The sequence below is a fragment of the Solanum pennellii genome, chromosome 1 (genome assembly GCF_001406875.1).
Source record: "Solanum pennellii chromosome 1, SPENNV200".
Classification (NCBI taxonomy): domain Eukaryota; kingdom Viridiplantae; phylum Streptophyta; class Magnoliopsida; order Solanales; family Solanaceae; genus Solanum; species Solanum pennellii.
The window spans coordinates 83936926-83956905 of NC_028637.1; the positions used below are offsets into that span (position 1 = coordinate 83936926).

At 33.7% G+C, this 19980-nt stretch overlaps 2 protein-coding genes across 2 annotated transcripts; one reads left to right on the plus strand and one right to left on the minus strand.

Moving 5' to 3' along the window:
* Positions 1–4392: 4392 nt before the first annotated feature.
* Positions 4393–6519, plus strand: LOC107015054 (pectinesterase-like). Its single transcript, XM_015215219.2, has 2 exons — positions 4393–5593; positions 5682–6519. The coding sequence occupies exons 1-2, from the start codon at positions 4627–4629 to the stop codon at positions 6359–6361; spliced, it is 1647 nt and encodes a 548-aa protein (XP_015070705.1). The 5' UTR covers positions 4393–4626; the 3' UTR covers positions 6362–6519.
* Positions 6520–17787: 11268 nt separating this feature from the next.
* Positions 17788–19645, minus strand: LOC107012505 (pectinesterase-like). Its single transcript, XM_015212373.2, has one exon. The coding sequence runs from the start codon at positions 19514–19516 to the stop codon at positions 17858–17860; it is 1659 nt and encodes a 552-aa protein (XP_015067859.1). The 5' UTR covers positions 19517–19645; the 3' UTR covers positions 17788–17857.
* Positions 19646–19980: the final 335 nt, after the last annotated feature.

Sequence of the window (19980 nt, forward strand, 5' to 3'; positions counted from 1 at the left end):
GAATGGAGTGAAGCGATAAGAATCAAAATGGGACCAAGTACGCACAATAGAATCCAAGAAGTGAAGATATTTCCTAGAAGTCACTACAGCCTCTCGAAGATAGGTACAGACGTCTCCGTACCGACCATCGAGACTCTATTTAGACTCAACTTGTACACACGTGAGACCTATGAACCTGGGGCTCTGATACCATTTTGTCACGACCCAAAATGGACGTGATGGCACTCGTCTTACCCCACCAATACAAGTCACTCGTCTTATCCCACCAAGACAAGTCAGCCTAAAATTACAATAAAATGCGGAAAATTTATAAGTTACTTAAATGTACCCCCAAAACCTGGTTGTCACGTGTACAAGCCTCTAAAGTATTACAATTGATTCAAAAGAAACGCTAGTCTCAAATGAACTTGTTTCTAGAATAGAACAAGGCCATAACTAAGGAGAAAGAAAGTACGCTGAGGCGACAAACAGCTACCTCTCAAATCTCCAAGAAACCTCAGACAAGGAGAAGAGAAATATCACAGAGTCCGGGCTAGTAACCTACAAAAAAATTTGTAGTAGCAAGGGTTGAGTACCAAACCACACGGTACCCGTATTTTATCCCCTTAGCTTGTGTTTAGACGTTTTACTTGCTAGGTACCGTGTGGTTTGGTACTCAACCCTTGCTACTACAAATTTTTTTGTAGGTTACTAGCCCGGACTCTGTGATATTTCTCTTCTCCTTGTCTGAGGTTTCTTGGAGATTTGAGAGGTAGCTGTTTGTCGCCTCAACGTACTTTCTTTCTCCTTAGTTATGACCTTGTTCTATTCTAGAAACAAGTTCATTTGAGACTAGCGTTTCTTTTGAATCAATTGTAATACTTTAGAGGCTTGTACACGTGACAACCAGGTTTTGGGGGTACATTTAAGTAACTTATAAATTTTCCGCATTTTATCGTAATTTTAGGCTGACTTGTCTTGGTGGGATAAGACGAGTGCCAGTCGTGACAGCAACTATGAATTAAATCTTATGTATGTTTATGGTAAGAATATTTTAGTCCGTATCGTGAGTTTATTTATTGATTACATATGACGAACATCCCCTTTTCAAAACATTAACATAGGTCCTCAGGCATACACTAAAAGAGGACGAAAATAGTCATTTACCTTTACAATATGTCAAAATGTATCATGACTCTATCTATTTATTAAAAAAAGAGTAATGCATTTTAGGTGAACAAATAAGCGTGGAAAAGAGTTAGAGGGGACTAGTGCGGGCCGTCTAACATTATTGTTCCCGGACCATCCACCTCTTCCTTCCCCTTTGAGTAGCTCGGTGAGATTAGATTTCTAGAATGAAATGAGGTGATAAAAAGAAACGATTGCTTACAGGAGATCCCTATTCATGGAAGCACCGTGTAATTAAGGTTAAGGGGAAAATCAAAGTGGGTTCCTAAACACAAACTAAAGCTAAGAGCTTCAGAAGCTTACCTTATTAGCATATACCATATCATATCAAATCATAAAATATTATTATAAGTGGGAAGCTCCTAACTTAAAAATTGAATTACCATTCTGCCTTATTTCTAAACTAATTTAAATATTAATATAAAATTAATTTAATATTAAAGAATAATTTTATTTAAATTCATGCATCTAGACACAATGGTTCACATTCTTTGGTATATTAAATTTTCTATCCCATCGTTTCTCTCTCTCTCTCTCTCTCTCTCTCTCTCTCTCTCTCTATATATATATATATATATATATATTACTGTATAACCTTCACATTAAATTAAAATATGATTAAATATCAAATCATTTAAATGCTAAGTAATAGTTATAATATATTATACTAAATACAAAAAATAAGAAGGTATAAAGTCAAACATTGAAAGGTAGAAATTTTTTTTAGAGAAGTGTTAGAAATCATTTCATAAAAGTTGTTAGGAATTACTCTTTTTTTAAAAATAAAAACGTTTTATCTAATTCTTTTAAGAACGTTTACGTTTAAATGGAAATTTGTTAATTAGATAAAACATTTTTTATATATAAATTTTTGATAATTAAAGCATTTATCCTTTATTCTTTCTTCATAATTGGTGTGGTTAAATGGATTAAATTCGTTATCCTTTCTCTGTAATTAGTATAATTAAATGTATTGAATTACTCCCCGTTCGATATTGTTTGTCATGATTTCTATTTTTAGAGTCAAACTATAAAAACTTTGACTAACATTTAAAGATGTATTTTTTCATCATATTAATATGCAAAAAATTGTAATTTATAGTAATTTTCATATAGTTTTAGAGTATCTAAGTTTTTTCTCAAATATCGAATTAATATGATCTAATTTAACTTTAAAAATTAAGCAAATTGACTTTCGAAAAGCGCAACATGACGAACAATTCCGGACGGAGGAAGTATTAGTAAAAACAATCAACTTTTCTCTCCCCATGTCTAGGATCATTAACTTCTGAAAATTATCTTAAATAACTCTTCACATTTTCATCTTATCCTATAAATCTTTAGCTATATATATGTATCATGGAAAATTGAATTTCCTTTACTAATTGTCTTTTTTTTGTGTGAATCACTAGGCAATTTTCAGGTACTTATTTTGTTTTGAAATATTAATAGTTGTTTGATCCTAATTAGAATAATATTTTATATCATAGTTTTATCTTTACAGTTTTAGGTGGGGTTTTTTTTCAACTGTTTATAAATATTTGAATTTTTGTGGAACAATTATTATACTCTTATTTTGTCATATATTTCCTGATTTGTGTGTTTACTTCTCTTTTTCTATGTATTTTTAATTTTTAATTGATATGCTAATTTTCTTTTCAGGTCATTGTCACATTAACCGTTTGGATATATATATGCAGACACATACACATACACACTAAAATTGAGAACAGAAAAAGTTGAAAGTATCAAATTATCTTTTACAGGTTGAATAGTCATTTAAGTATTTAATCCAAATATTTAATAATTTGTATTTAAAAGTAAATTTACCTATCTTTTAATAATATTTCATTAAAACGAAACAATAGAAAACAAATACATTGTCACTCATTAGTTCATTCAATTCAATATGGTGGAATTGCTTTCATATTCCACAATTATTCAACCTTTAGAATTACTTTTTTAATATTTTAGATATGTATAATTTTCGATGATAAATATAAACTTTAAACTAACAGTATTTAGGAAGTCCAAGTAACGGGCATATCTATGTGGTCAAGAAAATCATTTAACTTTTTCTTGCTCTTTATGAATTTTCAATTATTTTTAAATTTATATGCTATTTATCATTCATAAGTAGTTAAACACTTGAATCATTATTAAGACTTTTGAATTTTGATTGGTTACGAGATAAGGTATCATCAAGAACTCTACTCCTTATGTATTTTTTTTTATTATATATATTGTTATAATTAAAATCTTAAGAAGGATATGAATGTTGTATTTGTTCTTATCTGTAAACTTTTTTTTGTATTCTTTATCGATTTATACTTCTTTAATTTAATCTTCTATGAAATTATGAATGTTATAAGTCTATTTTTATTAGTGCTGAAATTACTAATTTATGGCTTTTATATTCGTTTTTAAATATACTTTTATAATATTTTCTTTAAATTACTAATTTATGGCTTTTATATTCGTTTTTAAATATACTTTTATAATATTTTCTTTCTTTTATCCTTTTGTTACTTGTATGGTTTCTTAAGTAACTACATATTTGTGTACTTACTGATATGGAAGCGTAATGAGAGATTATTAAGGATAAGCCATATAGATATATTCATATAATAAAAAGCTAATAGTATCTTAATTAGTTTTTCAAATTTCTTGCTTGATGTTCAATGCATTATTCGATTATTATGAATTTTATATAATGAATAAAATATAAATGGATAAAACTAATATTTTTAATTTCAACATTTTCTATATAATAATTGTATGAGACAAACATGCAACGCACGTTTGCAAAAATTAGTATATCAAAAAAGTAGAGTCTTTAATTCGAAACTAAATAATAAGAAAAACGAAACGTTCAACCAGGTAAGGAGAGGGAAAGCCAAAACTTACTTCTTTTAGGGGGTTAATTCCCTTTACACGTTAATTTAAAAAGATAATTTAGATATGTCTTATCTGGATTAAGATCAAAAACTTGTCGTCATACTTATGTTAGTTATTATTGTTCATAGAGTTAAAAAGATATGCCCACCTATTTTGTATCCAATACTTATTTTTTAAATTAGAGTAATTATAAAAAAAAATTGTTATATTGAAAGGATAAATCAGTCCATATTATTCCCTAGTTTGAAACAGACAGGAATTGAAATGAACATTAAAATTATATTAAGCAAACCTTAAATGTAGGACAAAACAAAACAAAGTTAAAAAAATGGAAACACTAACAACCTCCTCTTTTTCTTAGACCATTTCATATCCTCACATATTTAACAGAAACCAACACTATAAATAGTTTCTCCATTTTTTAGGAAATACATCTTTCAGAGCCAAGGGGCATGTACCCTCTCTAATAAAAAATCCCCAAAAGCTCTCTATCAATTTAACTATACAAAAACATTTTTTTTTTTTTACTTTGGGAAAAATACATAAAAGCATCAAAATATTATGGCTAAAAAATTAGTCATTGGTGGCATAGCCTCAATTCTTGTGGTGGCTTGTGTTGTTGCAGCATGTGTCACCATTACCAAAAAGAACGCGAGCGATGGTGGTGATGGAGCTAGCAATGGTGGTATTTCAACCTCTACAAAATCTGTTCAAGCAATATGTCAACCTACTGACTACAAAGAAGCTTGTGAGAAGAGTCTTGCATCAGCCAAGAACACTAGTGACCCAAAGGAACTTATAAAAGTTGCATTTGAATCAACCATAACTGACATAAAAAATGCCATAAAAAATACTGACTTGATCAAGGATGCAGCCAATGATCCTAGAACAAAAGAGGCTCTAAATACTTGTGAAGGTCTTCTTGATGTGTCTATTGATGATCTCAGAAGATCGTTCGATAAAGTTGGCACCTTTGATATTAACAAGATCAAGGATTATACCGATGATCTAAAAACATGGATCAGTGCTTCGATTACTTATCAAGAAACTTGCTTAGATGCTTTTCAGAACACAAGTGGTGACACTGGTGAAAAAATGAAGAAATTGTTAAAGACTGCAGGGGAGCTTACTAGCAATGGCCTTGCTATGATTACTAGCTTTGGTGACATGCTTACTAACATGAACATTCCTGGTATTAGCCGCCGATTATTGGCAGATGACTACACATCATTCGTTGAAGACGGTTCTCGTAGGCTTCTTCAAGTTTCAAATACCAAGCCTAATGCTGTGGTTGCTCTAGATGGCAGCGGACAATTCAAGACCATCAAAGAAGCCCTCAAAGGTGTGCCCCCAAAGAACATTCAACCCTATGTCATCTTAATCAAGGCAGGTGAATATAAGGAGATGGTCGATATCCCAAGAGGGGTGACAAACGTTGTGTTTATTGGCGAAGGCCCAACCAAGACAAAGATTACTGGCAACAAGAACTATGCTGATGGCACTGCCACTTTCCATACCTCCACCGTTGGTAAGTCAGATCATTCAATTAATGAGTTTATATGACGTCTAGCGCACACAAAAGTTAAAATCTTTCTCTTAAAATAATGTTAATGCAGCCGTGAATGGAGATGGTTTCGTAGCAAAGGATATCGGGTTTGAAAACACAGCTGGAGCAATGAAGCACCAAGCCGTTGCACTCCGTGTATCAGCAGACAAGACAGTTTTCTACAACTGCAACATTGATGGATACCAAGACACGCTATACACACATTCCTACAGACAATTCTACAAAGATTGTTCCATCTCAGGAACCATTGACTTCATCTTTGGCGATGCATCTGCCGTGTTCCAAAACTGTAAGATGATTGTAAGGAAACCAGGTGCAAACCAAGCTTGTATGGTCACTGCCCAAGGAAGAAAAGACCATCGTGGGGTCGGTGCAATCATTTTGAGGAACTGTGAAATCAGCGCTGAGCCAGCATTCATTAGCACCCAGCCACCAATCAAAGCCTATCTTGGACGACCATGGAAGGAGTATTCCAGGACAATTATAATGCAAAGTCAGATAGACGCGTTCATTGATCCTGAAGGATGGGCTCCATGGAATGGTAACTTTGCTCTAAACACTCTGTATTATGCAGAGTATCAGAACAGGGGACCAGGAGCAAATACTGACAGAAGGGTTAAATGGGCTGGTTATAAGAAAAGCATTTCACCACAGGAAGCTGAAAAATATGCTCCTAATATCTTCATTGATCAAGATAGCTGGATTAAGAAGACTGGCATTTCCTATTGATGAATCTGTAACAACTTTAATTATAAATCTTATCTTCTACTGATTAAAAAAATAAAAATAACTATCCAACTTATGTTTATTTAATTGCTTTTCTAGCTATGTAATGTAATACTTAATTAGTTTTAGTTTATTCATATTTATGTCTTAGCTTATGCAAATTTCGACTTGGGTTTCAGCTTGTTTTATTCTTGTTTTCTCCTCTAATTTGCATGATATCGACCTAAATTCTACGTCATATAGAATTACATTGTTAGCAAGTTCTAGCACCACTGAATAAGTAATTATAGAAGTTAGCATGACAATTAGAGTAGCAAAAGTTGAGTACTATACATTTTTACTTGTCATGTGTCATGACTCAATTCATCGGGTCGTGTAGGCACCTACTCCAATATATAGATAGGAGAACCTAAGACTGGGCACCGGACCAGAACGGGACCACCGGACCGGTTTATTGACCGATACCGGGATGAACCAGACCGGAAATACCGGGACAGATACTCGGTTCCGTTCCGTTCATTATATGCCGGAACGGACCGGGATGGGATAAACGGGATGGCAACATCTAGTTATTCAAAAAATGATTTTTCTGAATTACGAAAATATGATTTTTTTTTTATTTTTCTAATTTTAAATTTATAATGTAATTTTTTTACTTAAGCTTATTTTACAGATATATTTTAATTTTTTTTTTACTTATTAAGTTTGCAAATTAAGTCTATTTAAGTTTTCAAGATTTAAATCTTTTTAAGTTTATAAGTTATTACTATTATTTATAATTATGTTATAATTTATAAGTTATATTTAAGGAAAATGCACAAGTACCTCCTCAACCTATCTTTGAAATCTCAGAGACACAATTATACTATATTAAGGTCTTATTACCCCCTAAACTTATTGTATAACTATTTTTCTACCACTTTTCGGCCTACATGACACTATCTTGTGGGCCCAATGTATGTTGACATTTTTCTTCAAGCTAGTGTCACGTAGGCCGAAAGGGGTAGAAAATTATTTATAGAATAAGTTCAGGGGGGTAATAGGACCTGAGTATAGTATAAGTGTGTCTCTGGGATTCCGGGCATAGGTTCAGGGGGTACTTTTGCATTTTCCCTTATATTTATTACTTGTAGTTTAAATGACTTAAATTTGTAATTTTAAAAAATTAAATAAAAATAAGGATAAAACAATTACACAAATTAAAATATAGAAATTATAATTTATAAATATATTATATAAATTAATTAAAAAATATTGATTATCTTTCTGCTCGAAAACCAAACCAACATCTACAATATTATGAATATACCGTAGAATCCATTTTACAGTCTACCAATGATCCTTTCCAGGATTATACATGTACATGCTTACAACGTCAACAACGTGTGAAATATTTGTCCTTGTGCAAACCATTGCATACATCAAGCTACCAATAGCATTCATGTATGGTACTTTTGACATATATTTTCATTCAGCTTCATTCATAGGTGACATAGCATCACTAAGCTTAAAATAAGGAGCAAGTGGAGTGCTAACCGACTTCGTTTTGTCATTCATACCGAATCGGTTTAGTACTCTCTTCAAATATTCTTTCTGAGATAAATAGAGTTTCTTTGAATGTCTATCTCTTTTTATCTCCATGCCAAGAATCCTCTTTGCCTCACCCAAATCCTTAATCTCAAACTCCTTTCTTAGTTGAATCTTTAGCTTCTCAATTTCCTCTTGACTTTTAGAAGTTATCAACATATCATCAACTTTTAGGAGAAGATATATAAAGGAATCATCTTCAAGCTTCCGCAAATAGAGACAATGATCGTATTTGCTTCTTATGTACCTTTTGTTGCAACATAAACTTGTCAAATCGTTTGTACCATGTCTAAAAGATTGTTTCAATCCACACAACAATTTTTTCAGTTTGCACACCATATTTTCTTTTCCATCAACTTTGAATCCTTCTAAATGAGTCATGTAGATTTCCTCTTCTAAGTATCCATGTATTACATCCAACTGAACTAGTTCCAAATTCAACTGTGCTACAAAGCCAACAAAACCCTAATGGAGGAGTATTTACAACTAGAGAAAATACCTCATTATAGTCAATTCCCTCCTTTTGAGTGTATCCTTTGTCCTCTAATCTTGATTTGTAGAAAATATCGTCTTCGTTAGGAAATCCTTCTTTCTTTGCAGATACCCATTTGCACCCATTTGCTTTCTTGCCCTCTAGGAGATTGGCCAATCTTCATGTATGATTCTGATGAAAGGCCTGCATTTCTTCATCCATGAAAATCCTCCACTTATCTTCTTGTAAACTTTGGACTGCGTCTTGATAAGTGGTAGGAATGACATCAGCTGCAATTGAGGCCGCACAAGCCACCATATCTATGAGTCGAGCAAATTTTCTTATTGTCCTTTTTGTCTTGCTGGTTTCTATGATTCAAGTTGTGGTTGAGGTTCTTGAGATGGAACCTCCTTTTTGAATGACTTCCCTAAAATCTTTAGTTTTTTCCTCGTTTGATCCCTGTGTTGGGAAAATTATCTTTCCCTCAAACTCCACCTGTTTTGAAGCATCATCAATTTGTTTGACTTCTTCAATTGTTACCTTATTTGTCAAGGAAGATTCATCAAAGGTAACATCCATGCTGAAAATATTTTTTCTTGTCTCTAGACACCATAAATGGTATCATTGACTCAAGAAGTAATTTCCATAACTAAAACTTTCTTTGCTCTTGGGTCTAATTTTGACTCTCTTACATGATAATATGCAATTGAGCCAAATACATATAAGAACCATAATCTTCATCATGTTTTCCATACCGTTTTTATGTCTTTCCACCAATAGCAGCAGATGGTAGACGATTAATAAGGTGACATGCATATATTATTGCCTCAGCCCAAAATTCTTTGCCCGAGCCAGCATTGGACAACATACACTGAACCTTCTCCAGCAAAGTTTGATTCATGCGTTCTGCTACTCTATTCTGTTGTGGTGTATTTCTGACGGTGAAATATCTAAAGATGCCATTTTCCTCACAATTTTTCTAAAAAAGATCATTTTTATTTTCGCAACCACTGTCTTTGCGAAGACACTTGATCTTTCTGCCACTTTGAGTTCTATCATCGCCTTCCATTTGACAAAAATTCCCAATATTTCATCTTTATTTTCATCATATACACCCACAACCTTCGAGAAAAGTCATCAACAAAGGTTACAATATAGAGTTTCCCACTTAATGAAGGTGTTTAGGAAGCACCCCAAACATCTGAATGAACATAATCCAAAGTACCTTCAGTATTATGGATAGTTGTTCCAAATTTAACCCTTGTTTGCTTTCCCTTGACACAATGCTCGCAAAACTCCAAGTTGCAAGATTTTACTCCTTTTAGCAATCCTTGATCTGATAAAGTTTTCAAGGATTTTCCTCCAGCATGTCCCAAGCGCATATGTCACAACTAGGTCATTTTTGTCTTGTTGTCGTCATTGGATGTTGTTGTCGCTGTCCTAATAACTGTACTACCTTGATAGTGGTACATGTTATTTTTTTCGAATTCCCTTCGCTACCACTAGTGCACCAGAGCATATTGTCATCACATTATTATCTGCGATGACTTTAAACCCCTTTGACTCTAGGGCTCCTATATAAAAAGAGATTTTTCTTTAAATTTGGTACATATCGAACATATATTAATGTTCTACTTACTCAATCATGGTTCCTTAATCGGATTACACCAACACCAAATGTAGTAAGAGGAATATTGTTTGCGGTGTGAATAACTCCACATTCTCCTTCTTGCATCAACAAAGTAGTCCCGATTGGGACATATATGATAGCTACAAGTTGAGTCCATCAACCATACATCAGATGATTTGGATGAATCTGTCGTAACTAGTAAGTAATTAGAGTCATCACAATCAGCCACATTTGAATCCATGAAAGCCTTCCCATTATTTGGTTTGGCTTTGCTATTCAACTTTGGGCAGTCTTCTTCCAAGGCCCTCTTTCTCGGCAAAAGGCACATTCATATTTGTTGATTATGGATCTTGACTTGGATCTCCCTTTTTTCATTCTCATATGATTTTTGAGAACGAACTCTCACAATGAATGCTTCTACTTCTCCATCTTTTTGTTTTTCTCTCTTTCTTTATATATAACTATATAAGGCAGAACAAATTTCTTTGAGAGATACTTCATCATTCCCATAGACTAGAGTCGTTTCAAGATGCTCGAACTCATCGGGAAGTGAACTTAACAACATTAAGGCCATATCTCCATCCGTAAAAGTCACGTCCATATTACGCAAATCTATCGCCAACTTATTAAAGATGGTTATATGATCATTCATTGTGCTACCAGGAATATAAGTGAAGCGTAACAGTCTTCTTTTCATGTTTAGTTTATTTTGACTATTTTTCTTTAAGATTTTTTCCTCCAATGAATTCCATAATTTATTTGCAGATGTTTCCTTCATGTATGGATACTTTTGTTCTCTTGCAAGGTAAGTTCGAATGGTACCGCAAGCAACACGGTTGATAATCTTCTAATCTTCTTCTCCTACACCGTCCGATTTCTTTTCTTCACTGGCAATATATAGCCCTTGTTGAAAAAGAACATCAAGGACCTCGCCTCACCACATTCTGAAATGTCCTGATCCATCAAAAATTTTAACTGCAAATTTGACATTTGACACAATTCTCGTCATAAGTGAAGATGCCAATGATGACGTATTATTGACACTCAATGTGGACTCATCGTTTTCTTGTCTATCATTTTACTACAAATATTATTTACTAGCTAATAGTTAAATGTCCAAAGTAAATCTTTTTATAATGTTGAAGTTCAGACTATGCTGCACCAGAGAGCATACTCAGATAATACCTTGGCTCTGATACCAATTGTTGCGGAAGCGGAATATATAGAGATTAATGGAATTGTAATACCTTGAAAATGACTTAGGCGAAGCTTGATCCTAACATGGTTTTCATGATGGTCTAAGGTCCTAAAATTTTTTATAATTTGATATTGAGGCAGTGTCTAAGAGTTTAGGTGCATTGGAAGTCAAACATCAAGGGACGACTAAGACGTTGGACAACTAAGGCACATATGTGCCTCATGAGTGATTATGTGTCTATATGTGTGTTTTCTGAGTTAATGAGGTTTTTATTAGGAGTTAATATAGTGTTTATAGTCAACACGTCAAGTTTCGTGAAGTTTGGAGGTCAAACGTCCTAGAACGTCTATGATATTCAAAAGGTTTTCCTTGAAACGACCTTGTGTTTCTTGGAATTTTAGGTTGAGTTTTACGTGTTCGTTTTTGATGAAATTCATATGAGAGGTAATAAACTTGTATACAAACATATTTGGATTAGAAACGTCCGGGTGAAAGTCCCCAAGGACCAACCAAGGGTCCTTGAGGAAGGACCCTTTCCTTGAAGCCAAGACTGCCAAGATAGCCCCAAACGACAGAGTTAGTAGACGACTCGTGGGCCAGTTGATGCCCCGTCGATGGGTGTCATGGTCAGTACTTAGGAGTGGGAAATGACCAAGCCAAGTACCAGCCTCAGTCCCAAACCACAGACCAACAGAATAGTCTGTTGGTTGGGGTATTTTGGGTATTCTAAACATGTTTATTAGCCTTTTACACTCAGAAGAATTCATTCTTCAAAATCAAAACCCAAATTCCCTTAGAAATTCTCTAGAACTCTATTGGAACAAAACTCAAGGAAGATCTTGGATTGGATAATTGAGTGGTGATTATTCATCAAATTTGTGGAATAACATCATTGAGGTATGATTTGTTATCCTTGAAACTTTATTAATTAAGGAGCCCAACATTCAAAGAGTTTTCTAAAGTTTTCAAAGATGAATTGTCCAATTTTATTATCTATCCATAGGTTCTTGCATTAAAGGTTTTAAATCATTGTATATTGATTGAATATTTGTTAATTATATGATTCTAACTCAATTAGCCTATGAACCCATGTAATTGATGAATCCTAGTTTTTGACTACTTTATGGGTTAAGTGATATTGACTTAATGCTTATGAATTCTAGTGTAGTTTTCTATGGGCTATTGAATGATGTAATAATTGTATTTAATTGATGTCTAATTGGTCTTATATTGCTAAACATATATTGAATTGACCTAGATTCATTGAATATTATAGTTTTGTATTGAATTATTATTCATAGACATTGGTAAGGGCCTTATGGTATTGAATTGGATAATTAGGTATGGATTGAAGTGGTGCGAATGTATTGGTGGTATGCTTCCATAATTCTCTTTATTTTATATTAATTATTATTCAATTATGTTGTAATTGGTATTGTACACTTATGGTGCCGGTGCTATGTGGTTTACTTGCAATTGATGTGGCCTTGTCGGCGTTACTTTATGTATTATGATGATCATGGCCTCGTTAGCAAACTACTTGAAGTATTATGATGATTTGTGTAGTTTATTTATGTGAAGTATGAGCATATATATCTACATGTGATCAATGTGAAAGTATATATTCTTCTATTGATGTTAGGTGATCATTTAGACTATGACTATGTGCTTGGGTGTGTAGTCTTAGAGTTGATGCATAATTGTTCCTACTTGACTATATGAGTCTATGATGGTTATAATTATGATGTTATAATAATGTATAGGATTACATAAAGATGATAAGGGTCATTCCTAAGTGCTTCAAAGAATGATATGTTATATGTAATGAAGTACAGAATATTGTGTCTTGTTTTGGTAGACTTGTGTCCCTTACTTGATATATGTATGAATGATATGTGAATGTAAGATGTATTTACTAGGTAAGCTTAGTGCACCCTTGTCATGTATGAATGAATGATATGTGATACCTTAAATGACGTTACGAAGGTCATATACGTGGAACCTTAAACCTAGTGGTAAGGTTATGAATGTGGAAGTCGAAAATCGTAATGGTATCCTTCATGTAATGAATGACTTAGGGTTGATTGGTTGAACGACATCATATCATCCTTTGGAAAGTCATAATGATCTATCTTTGTCGCAATTGTAAGGTATTCCTAGAGGACCTCTTTGGTAGGGTGAATGTGATTGGGTTATGAACTAGATTTTGAACTCCTTTATATGAACCTTTAATGCAAATGACTCTATGAGAACAAACGCTAGCACCGAGTGAGTATGTTATAGGAAGTAGCTCTACTTGAAAATGAGACTAGAGTACAATGCATCTCTACTTGAGAATGACTAGAGTGCATAAAAGCCCGTCATATTCCTTAACCATGTGCCTACATGGATGTGTCCTAGTTCACACTTAGCAAGTAGAACACCCTCATTGGAGTAGGTTAGAACTCTAGATTTATCTATCATTGTCTATGTCGTTTATTGTTTATTCTCATCATATGAGATACCTACTAGCATTAGAGAAGTTCAATGAAGTTTAGGTGATGGTATGAGACACTATCTAGACATTGCACAATAGACTTTGAAGATGTTAGTGAGAGTCCCTAGGTGTTGTCCAAGACCATTACTTGAATGTCCTTATGTGATGAATGAGTCTTAAATGAATGTAATGACTTAAGTTAAGAAAGTATGTTAAATGAATAAGTACTTATCTATAGTAGTTAATAGTTGTCTAGTTAAGGTGTGAAGGGGGCATAAGAATGGTCACTTCGTATCTTACCTAGATAAGTCCTAAGAATGACTCTACTTAGGGAAGATGGTTGATTATGTAGACATGATCTAAGCCTTAGGTAGTCTTAAAGATTATTTAGGTAATCTTGAATAGGTCAATATGAACGTTATCTTCTTGATTTACTTAAGTAAGTCTTTTGATAGCCTTTGGAAGGAGAATGTCATATCATCTATATGTTGTTGTATTATGTTAGAAGGATTCTATCTTAGGTAGTCTATAGGATATCTTATGTGTGTGTAAGGGATTGTATGGGCGGTCGCTTCACAACACACTCAAGTGAGACTTTGAATCACCTTTGGTAGAAGAATCTCATGTTCATATGTTTGGTGTCTTGTAAGTGTGTGTTGATCTCATTTTAGGTGGTCTTAAAGATCATTTAGGTGTGCCTAGAGAGGTTGTATGAGCGATCTCTCTTTGTCTTACTTAAATGAGTTTTAGGATAGCTTTTAGTGAGAGGATTACATGATAGAAGGTGTCTAAAGTGAAGTTAAGAAACTTCACTGTAATAGTGAAGGAGTTCACTGTACAGTGAAGTAGTTCATCGTAAAGTTGCCTTGAAAATATGAAAAATTGGCTAATTAATTTCTTATGTGTTTCTAAGTTGTTAAATGTTGTTATTATGATATTTAAATCAAATGATGCATATTTTCAACAAATGTCCATTTTCATGATTTTTATGTATTATGTCATACTTAATAAATGTGATTGTACTGATTCCATGATTTTATCTATCTCTAAAGTGATTCATAGGTGAAGGTGCTTTTGGAGAGCTAAACTTGGATTAGAAGATCGTTCAAGCTAGTTGAAGTATGTTCTCATTTGACTAGAGGGCATAAATGTCTTTTATTTCCTTTATCAAACTATTGTAATAGACTTAGCAATACTGTATTGCTATTGTCTATGGGCCCTGCCCCAAAGTACTCTTGTGTCTAAGATTTGATGAAATGAGACTTAGTATTTCCTATGAGTTTTATATGAAAGAATTTTTAAAGACTTATAGAATGTTTACGAATAGTTTTAATTCTGCACTACTTTCATATGTTTATATGCGATGAACGATATGGAAGGGCTTGTACAAGACCTCCGAGAGGTCAAGTACGCCGGTTGCACTCCGAGAGGGCCATATATTATAGGTTGTGGTCTCGGGATGTGACAGGAATCACAACTACTATATCTAAAGGTAGCTAATAAATAGTAAATAAGACAACAATAAAAGGAAGACCAAGAATTAACGAGGTTCGGTAAAATTTTATTTTCTTTTGCCTACTCCTCGGACACAACCAACCAATTTATTTCACTCCAAAAAATTACAAGTGAAATACTACAAGATAGGAAGAAGAACAAATGTATTAGGAGATGAGAAAGCAAGTAAGAGGTGTGTTACAAATGAATTAGGAGCTACCTATTTATAGGAGTGAATGCTTCCTATTAATGTCATCCATGACATCAAAATATGTCAAGATTTACCTTGTGAAACCAATTTATGTTTCACCTAAATTTCACCTACAAAGGTGCTATCTTGACTTTTCAACCAATGAAGAATTATCCTCCTAACTACCATATCTTATCATTAATCCATTTTTGAATCTTGTCAAGTTTAACACATTAATACAAATAAGAAAAACACCTTTGTTGCATGAGATTGTCAACAGTTCATCATTCCACATTCAACCCTTATGTTTTTACCAAATGTATTTTACAAGTTTTACAGACAGTTAACATGCACACGTTATATAACTTGGAAAACAACCATCACATACTCTTGAACGTCTCTCTCTAGTCCAGTTTTTACCATTTCAAATATGAAATTTCATAAAGATGGAGTTAAAATCGAACTTGAAATTCTCAATTTATCAAAATTTAACTTTATTCGGGAAAAGCTCAAATTCTCAAGCTTATATGTGGCTAATATAATGAAAATAATTGATGAATCAACAAGTTTATGTCAATATCAATTTATCCATAGCTTAAAAATGATATTTCGAAGTGCATGAAATCATCAGAACACCAAAACAAAGTCACCTTAACCAGACATTGACCAAAGTCAACTTTAACTTAAGAATGTCTAAATTTTCAAGTAAGGATATGAAACTCATCAAAAAGTTTCGGAAACTGAACCAAATCTTAACCTAGACCAAGTATCACCATTTGGGCCTAGTGAAATCATCAAAACTCAAAAATAACTGTTCTAACCTCAAGCATTGACTAAAGTAAAAAGTTAGCCTTAACTTTCTCTGCATCTCGTCTTATAACTCAAAATCAAAGCCTTGGGACAAAGGCAGTAGTCAAACTAACCAAAAATTCCTATTGTGAAGCTGATGGAACTGAACAAATTTCATTCCGAGACTTGTAGCACTGGTTGTTATCAACAACCACTTTGAACAATTTTAACTCTTCAAAACTCTAAGGGGTCGTTTGGTAGAATGTATAAGCAAAATTAATGCATGAGCTAGCTTTATGGATTAGTAGTATCTTGTTTGGTGTACATTTTCATGCTTGGTATTATTAATGCTTGCATTAGTTATACACTCTATTGTGTATTAACGAGTATATTACTAATACCAATGATTTCTAGGTATTAGTAATGCAAAGAGATTTAATGCATACATTGACATTTTTAAACACAAAATTGCCCCTCAAAACCCCTTCTATATCTTTTTCACCACAATTGCAGTGCCGACTCTTTACTATTGTTTTTAGGCCGCTGAAATTGGGGCACTCAAATTTTTATAAAATAAAATATGACGTTTAATTTTTTTCATGAAAAGAATAAATTATTCATAATAAAAAGTATAAATATACTTTTTTTTGCTGATGTTCATATTTTTTAAATACTTTTAACTCCTTATGCACTCTATTTCTTCAAACCTTTGATGATTAGAGTAATATTCTCTTAAAAATATGAATCAATAGCTGAAAAGTGTTGAAAAAAGTAAATTACAAATATTTTTTTATTTCTTCGTTATTTTTTTTTATCAAAGTAAGATATATCAAGTTATCAATTTTTTGAATCAGATTCTACAATTTTAACTATTATTTTTATTTAAAATTTATCAACTTATTACTTATAGAACTATATTTTTGATTCATATAATAATTTTCTGAATAAAGTAATGTTTTCAATATAGAATTGATAAAATCTTGCTTAAGAATTAATATCTTAAAAAAGTATTTGAAAAAAATCATTTATAAAATAGATATTAAGTAATAATTTACATCTAAAATTTTTAAAAAGTAAAAAAAATACCAATAATTTTTTAAAAATATTTAGACCTCTAATTAAAATTTCATTTTAGGTCTCAAATTGTGTTGAGCCGGCCAAGCACAATTGTGGAGGATATGGTGAAAAAATCACCTTTGGGGTCATTACAAAACATTAGTACTATTATCATCTTAATGATTGCGTACGCTAATTGGATGGATGAGATGATTTTGTATTGAAATAAAGGAGCAAAAAATAGATTAATTATCGAAAAAAAATGGATGGAGATCCTCTCAATTTTTCCCGAGTTCTTGATTGGATTGATGGCACATGGCATAAGTTAAAATTTTTGAATAAGATTTAATTGACTATATTAAGACACTAACAACGGCTTAGATAATTATATATATAATCCTCTCTTGGCTCTTGTTACTATTTTGCTGCGTCTTAGTTATCTTGGAATTTTACTGATAACTTACTAGCTGTCTTTGTTATTGTTGATTAGTTTTAAGTTATAGGATGAACGAGAAAATGAAAAGGAAATAATGGTTGTAGAACAAAGGAAATAGGAAATATAATTTTGAATAATTAGAAAAAATTACAGGGTGAATGGTATATGCAATTACACCTTCATCATGCCAGCTTCATAGGGAATATCAAACACTGGTAACCATGGCTGTTGTGTATTAATGAATTTACCGGCAGTGAAGCTGTTAATAACGTCTCCTGAAATATCCTTTTGGTAACCTCTCCATGTGGAGACTCTTTTGTCAAGTGCAGCACCTGGTCCTCTGTTCTGATACTCTGCATAAAAACATGTGTGTATTCCAAAATCAGTTGTGTTCCATGGTGACCATCCTGATGGATCGACGAATCCATCGATGTTTGATTGCATTATGATGGTCTTGGAAAACTCCTTCCATGGACGTCCAAGATAGACTTTGACTGGTGGATTGGCGCTAGTGAGTGCTGGATCAGCCTTGATGTCACAATTCTGGATAACGAATGTACCAAAGGAATCTTTTCTCATCCTTCCTTGAGCAGTGATCATGCAAGCTTGATTAGGACCTGGTTTCCTCACAATCAATTTGCAGTTTTGGAAAACAGCACTTGCATCACCAAACAAGAAATCAATGGTGCCTGTAATGGTACAATCACGATAAAATTGTCTTCCTGAGTGAGCGTATAACGTGTCTTGGTAACCATCGATATTGCAGTTGTAGAGAACAGCCCTATCGGCATTAATTCTCAATGCAACGGCTTGTTCTTTTGTGGGTCCTGCTGTGTTTTCAATACCCATGTCCTTCATAACGAAACCATCACCACAAACACCAAGGGTGGCTGTATGCCATGTTGATATACGGTTAGGAATTACTGCCTGGTCACCGGTGATTATGGTCTTGGTTGGGCCTTCACCAATAAACACAACATTTAGCATGTTCTTTTCGATTTCAATGTGTTCCTTGTATGTACCCGCCTTGATCAGGATAACGAAAGGAGTTGGACTGCTCCTGGGGACAGCTTGAAGTGCTTCCTGAATGGTCTTGTATTGTCCGCCTCCACTGGCAGAAACCACAGCATTAGGCTTGGAGGCAGAAATTTGAAGGAGCTTACGGTTACTGGCTTCGACAAATGAGTCACTGTTTGATAACAATTTGCGGGTAAGGCCTGTGTTTTGTGTGATCATTTCACCGAAGCTGTTGACCATGGAAAGAGCATTGCTACTTAGCTCCCGGGTGGTGCTCATTAGCTTCATCATTTCGTCACGGGTTGCACTGTATTCTGATTTGGTGAAACCATCTAAACAAGTCTCTTCATAAGCAACGACAGCGCTAAGCCATGACTTGAGGTCATCCACTATATCCTTCATCTTAGAGAAATCAAAGTTCTCAATCCTAGCGACAGAGCCCCTTAGTTCCTCAACGGCTAGATCAAACACCTCTTCACAAGCAAGGAGAGCGTCTTTGGTGTAAGGATCACTGGCAGCTTTCTTAACTGGCTCAGTGTTCTTGATGGCATTCTTGATGTCTGCCACAGTGGCTTCGAATGCAACCTTGATGTAGTCCTTTGGATCGGACACATTCTTTGCTGCGGAGAGGGTCTTTTCACAAGTTTGTTTGTATGGTGTGGGTTGACACATAGATTCAACTGACTTTGTTGAAGTTGCAACTCCATTTGATGAAGGGTCAGAATCATGTTTAGTCAGGGTGACACAGGCTGCCACCACACAAGCCACCACAAGAACAGAAGCTATTCCACCAATTACCACCTTCTTTGTCATTTTTTTGGTTTTTTTGATTTTTTTGGATTTTTTTAATGGGGGGAGTTCCCTATGAAACAACCCCTATGGTTCTTCTTGTATGTGAAGAACTCAGAGGGGTTTTATTGAAGGCTGTGTTTATTTCCTGTTGATTATTTTTCATATCTGATTTCTATCTTATTTATATATGGAGGAGTAACAAGTTTTGTTTGGATTGCCTTAAATTTCTCTTTGGAATAGTGTCTGACCTCTCAATTCTGAAGGTATAATTTTACTTTGTCAATACTACTAAATTTGCTCTCTTCCTGGAGTTTCCACAAAAATAGCTTGACCTCTCTCTCTATCTCTCACTCACTCACACACTGTCACAAGGGAGGACCCACATGAATAGGAGGGTGCACGTGCACCATTAACTTTGTAAAAAATTATGTATATTAAGATATCTATCTCAAGAAACTAACAGAAATAGAATCTATACTGAAGAG

What these genes read in the sequence shown, in the direction of transcription:
- LOC107012505 (XM_015212373.2), bottom strand. Translation starts at nt 19,516, where the DNA reads ATGACAAAGAAGGTGGTAATTGGTGGAATAGCTTCTGTTCTTGTGGTG.
- LOC107015054 (XM_015215219.2), top strand. Translation starts at nt 4,627, where the DNA reads ATGGCTAAAAAATTAGTCATTGGTGGCATAGCCTCAATTCTTGTGGTG. An exon ending in TTTCCATACCTCCACCGTTG is followed by an intron (nt 5,594 to 5,681) that starts GTAAGTCAGATC and finishes ATGTTAATGCAG; the next exon opens with CCGTGAATGGAGATGGTTTC.